Genomic DNA, 4,912 nt, shown 5'->3' with positions numbered 1-4,912 from the left:
TGAAAAGTAAACACATAGGGCTAAGTCCACTTCTTCTACAACACCTGTCATATTTAGTTATCCTTTTGGTTTGCAATATGATTTGGGACAGTTGGATTTAGATTAAACCATCCGGGGAGGTTTGAGTTTGACACACTTATTTCCGACACTGAATCCTCTAAATATAGGATATTATTTGTGATATCAGCCAGTTCGTATATACTTCTCTTTAAAATGTAGGTTTGAGTTTGACAAACTTATTTCCGACAATGAACCCTACTGGACCGACTTACAGTTCACACATTACAATGGGGAAATAAAATTAAAAAACAATATCAACTTTTACAGTAAGAATCATCCTCAATACAATGAACAATGAATGTGTGCATCTTCATTTGTTCTTATTTTGCACTAATAATAAATAAATTCAGGGCACAACTTCGGCACGCACGTCCTTACCCAGATTAATTAGCTCTATGGCTGAGTGAGGCCATTGGCGCCACACCTCTTGAATTCTGGGGGTGGCGGGGGCAGGCTGGTCTCCGGCGTTGGCCCGTTTTCCACGATGAACGCTGTCGCCATGCCCATGATGATGTGGAACTCAAAGTGGCAGTGGAGGTACCACATCCCGGGGTTGTCGGTGACGAAGCGCACGGCGGCCCAGCCGGTCCTGGGCACCTGCACCGTGTTCCTCAGTTGTGGGTTGTGGTAGTTGAACTTCTTGGGGTCCGTCTTGGGGTTGTAGTTGCCGAGCCCTGTGGCGAGCACGAAGAAGTCGTAGCCATGGAGGTGCATGGGGTTGGAGTCGCTCTGCAGCAGCGCCGTGCTCTGGAAGATGATCTCCACCGAGGTGTTGTACCGGAACCTCCGTAGCTTGGTCGCCTTGAACGTCGGCTCGAGTGCCTTCTCCAGCGGCCCCGGCGGGATGAGGGAGCGGTCGCTGTAGTTGTACGGGTGCGGCGGATGGTCGGGGAGGTCCTCCGTGTAGAGGCCACTTGTCTGACCGTCGTAGTATCTCTCGAGGAGCGACGCATTAGTCGGGTGGCGGAAGGACACGTTGTTCATGGTGGCCACCACGATGGTCTCGGGACTCCGCCCACGCTCGCATGTCTTGTTGGTGCCGCGGCAGATGGAGCCGAGGCCGAGCGCGAAGAAGAGGCGCTCGTCGACGTGCATGGGAACGCGGTGGCGGTCTGGGTGGGCGAGGCCGGTGAGGTTGCTGTGGAAGTAGTAGGACGGCATGGTGTTGTGCTGGCTGGGCATGAGCGGCGTCGGCACCGGCAGCCCGTTGTTGTTGTGGGAGGATCCGGCGTAGCGGACGAGGCCGCGAGACACGAACCCCGGGATCTGTGGGTCAGGCTCCGGCGGCTGGTTTGCGAGCGCCACCATATGGTAGTGCGCAGGCGGGGCATCAGCGGCCATGAGCACGTCGATGGCCTCCCCTGGCGCGACGGTCACCATGTCCGTCTTGTACGGCGTCAGGTAGTACCCGTCGGCGCCCACTACCGTGAATGTGTGCCCAGCAACCTTGAAGTAGTACTCCGAGAAGAGCGCCGTGTTCACAATCCGCAGCAGGTACGTCTTTCCACGCACCACGTCAAGGACGAAGCTCTCCTCCGGCTTGCCAGAGCAGTTGCTCAGGTCGCCCAGCTTTCCGTTGATGGTTGCCGACAGCGGGTTGTCGTCGAAGTTACCGTCATGCATCCTCCGGTCGAGCTCGACGAGGTCAAGCTCCCACCACTCGCCGATGATGATGGGCACGTCCTTGACGGGCGTCGGGAACGGGTACCTTCCGCCCTTGGGGCGGATGATGAAGGCGCCAGCCACGGTGGCGCGGAGGCAGGTGACGTGGGCGTGCCACCAAAGCGTACCGACCTGACCGGTGACGTTGAAGCGGTACACATGCTCGCCGCCAGGAGGGATGGGGCATTCGGTGACGAAGCCGGCGCCATCGGACCAGCAGCTCCTCATCTGCCGGATGCCGTGCCAGTGGATGGTGAGCCCGTGAGGGAGACGGTTGATGACGTGGACGACAACCGTGTCACCGTCGGTGATGTCGATGGTGGGGCCTGGGAGCTGCCCGTTCACCACGTAAATCTTGGTCGTGTTGCACAGGTGCGTCTGGTTCATCTCGTGCACCTGAACATCATCATTAATCAAATACGTAACTGATTGGTCAACAGGTAACTAATCAAGACGGTACCTTAAGCTGTGTGCTAAGAAAACTCGATAGCTAGTGACGGTTCATAGAAAACCATACACAAGTAAAACTAGTTTTCTTTTTGTTTTCATGATGCACATCCAGCCTAAGATTTTAGCCCATAGGCGCAAAGCTAGTTTATTATCGTCACGACCTTTGAAAGCAAACCTTTTTAGAGCATTCCTTTGAAAGTAAATCTACCGAGAAGTGATCAAGAACATGACTTGATTAACCAGATAGATAGATAGATAGATAGATAGATAGACAGAGAGATAGATAGATAGATAGATATTGTACTCACGACAAAGGTGTGTTCCACGACCGCCGCCTCACCGCCGGCCGCCGCTGCGAGAGCCGCAAGGACCACGGCGCAGAACATGGTTGCCGCCATGGAGAGCTTCTCCATGCCTGCTTGCTCTGCAAACTCGGGGCTATGCCACTCTCGATGGGTGGTTAGCTAGTTAACTCGCTGCTCAATGGAAGGATGGTTTGCCAAGCCTGTGCTGCGGCCTATTTATACACTCGATGGACAAGGCGTCGGAATCCTACGGCCGTTTGCAATCGTTGACTTGACCAGGCTAATCAAACCAAGCAACAGGAAACGCCATGTGTTGATATCATGGATCACGTACGCAAGCACAGTAGATCACTCTGCTACATTTCATGCAAAAGTAATAGGTAGGCCGGCTAGAGGCGAGGCTTCATGGAAACGCCGTGATGTGAAGGGAGATTACAGATTAGCATCATTGGCACGTAGAATACCTTTTGTTGTTGCGCCGGTAAGAGGCCAGCTAACCTTTCGCCTTTGATAATCCAGAGAGAATGACAAGTCAGTCACGGCTATGTAATTAAGCCAGAGCTTGGGCGACCAGACTTCCAAGCCGGCGTCACGAAAAAAAAGTGCAGTGCGCGCTGAGTTAACGCGGGAACGAAAGGCGTTCACCGGATCAAATCACGGACTCTATCCGTCTTCAAAAAGTTAATCTAAGTCAAATAGCGCAAAGTTTGGTCAAATTTGTAGAATAAACTACCAACAATGATACGAGCAAATACAAATCATATTTAGTTATGTATTCTTTGAGTTAATTGTGTATTTAGTGATTATAATTGTTAATTAAATCTATAAATTTGACTTAATTAGGTCATCTCCAACAGCAACCCATAAATTTTCTTCTGCATCTATCCGCGGACAGGGGAACCAGTCCGTGGACATGGATATGAGATGCCATCATCCAATCGTAGCAGCATGCATTTTAAACACATTTTCAACAAACCGGATGAAATTCATGCAAACATGGCCGGACTTCATATAAACATACCGGATTTCATACAAACTGGATGAAAATACTTACATTTTGGACATATTTTAACTAAAAAGCATAAAACTATATGCACGTACAGTCGCATGCAGCTCCACTCCCATGTCACAAATACACTACACTAGTCTACGGCTGGCCACAATGGATCTCTTTGTCATCCCCATGTCTGGCAGCCCACTCACCGGACTGTCGGGAGCCCCGGAGGTATACTCTTCCCCCGATCTTCCCCATGTCCGGCTGCTCCGGTCATCGGAGTGGCAGAGGGAGTGCTTCAGCCAAAGGGGATGGGGGCGCCTCCGCTTCCGTGGATCCCGGGCGGAGGTCGACGAGGGGTTGTGCAAGCCGGCGACGCGCCAACAGTGGCCTTCCTGGGACTCATGCGGCGACGCCTCCCGTGTTGTACTTTCCCTTGATGTTGGCAGCCTCCCATGGATATGCCCTCTAAGTAACCTAGTTGGGTGAACATCGTCTCACAGTGTTTAAGTGTTCATGAAAGTTAGGCTTGGAGGATCTACAACCGGACCCTATACCTGTCCCAAACGCCCAAACAGGTTATATGGTCAGTGTCTGGATGGAAAAACGCCACCAAACTGGGTGTCCCATGTCCAGTCTAAACGTCCGGACTGACCATCACTTCCAATATCCAGTCCAAACCTGGGGCGTATATCGGACGCCAGGACGCGGGCGTCATGTCATTTCTGGCCCACCCGACCCTACATAAATTGGACACTACCTGCACTTCGAACGAAACCCTAGTTGCATTTCTATAACACCCCGGATGTAACTTACCATATTTGTACTCCAACTCTTGCCATTTTCAGCTCTAAGTTATGAGATTTGTGGTTGGGTTCTTGTCTTTGTTTTGCATTTTCTTCATGTCATGATTTTCATATCATGTCATCATGTGCATCGCATTTGCATACGTGTTTGTCTCATGCATCCGAGCATTTTCTCTGTTGTCCGTTTTGCAATCCGACACTCCTACGTCCTCCGGCGTCCTTTTTGTCTTTTTTCGTGTGCGGGTGTTAAACCTTCTCAAAATAGACCGGGATTTGCCAAGCGGCCTTGGTACACCACCGGTAGACCGCCTGCTAAGTTTCGTGTCATTTGGAGTCCGTTTGATACTCCAACGGTTAACCGGGGAACCGTAAAGGCCTCGTGTGTGTTGCAGCCCAACACCCCTCCAAAGTGACCCAATAACCCATCCAAAACCCCTCCATCCTCTCGGTCATTCGATCATGATCGCGTGGCCAAAAACCGCACCTCATTTGGACACTCCTAGCTCCCTCTACCTATATAAACACCCCCCTCCAAATTTTCGCGGATGAACCCTAACCTCCTCAGCGTCCGGACGCGTCCGCGCCGCGTCGGACACGTCCGCACTGCACCCGGGCCGAGCCCCGCCGCCGCCTGG

At 52.0% G+C, this 4,912-nt stretch overlaps 1 protein-coding gene across 1 annotated transcript; it reads right to left on the bottom strand.

The window, feature by feature from the left end:
* Positions 1 to 312: 312 nt before the first annotated feature.
* On the bottom strand, positions 313 to 2,604 carry LOC119273022 (laccase-19-like). Its single transcript, XM_037554340.1, has 2 exons — positions 2,481 to 2,604; positions 313 to 2,118 (listed from the first exon to the last, which is right to left on the bottom strand). Exons 1-2 carry the CDS (start codon positions 2,583 to 2,585, stop codon positions 454 to 456), a joined length of 1,770 nt encoding a protein of 589 aa, XP_037410237.1. The 5' UTR covers positions 2,586 to 2,604; the 3' UTR covers positions 313 to 453.
* Positions 2,605 to 4,912: the final 2,308 nt, after the last annotated feature.

Source organism: Triticum dicoccoides, chromosome 3A, assembly GCF_002162155.2.
Source record: "Triticum dicoccoides isolate Atlit2015 ecotype Zavitan chromosome 3A, WEW_v2.0, whole genome shotgun sequence".
NCBI lineage: Eukaryota > Viridiplantae > Streptophyta > Magnoliopsida > Poales > Poaceae > Triticum > Triticum dicoccoides.
This window is presented reverse-complemented; position numbering and strand designations above follow the sequence as displayed.

What these genes read in the sequence shown, in the direction of transcription:
- LOC119273022 (XM_037554340.1), bottom strand. Translation starts at nt 2,585, where the DNA reads ATGGAGAAGCTCTCCATGGCGGCAACCATGTTCTGCGCCGTGGTCCTT. An exon ending in TCGTGGAACACACCTTTGTC is followed by an intron (nt 2,119 to 2,480) that starts GTGAGTACAATA and finishes GATGATGTTCAG; the next exon opens with GTGCACGAGATGAACCAGAC.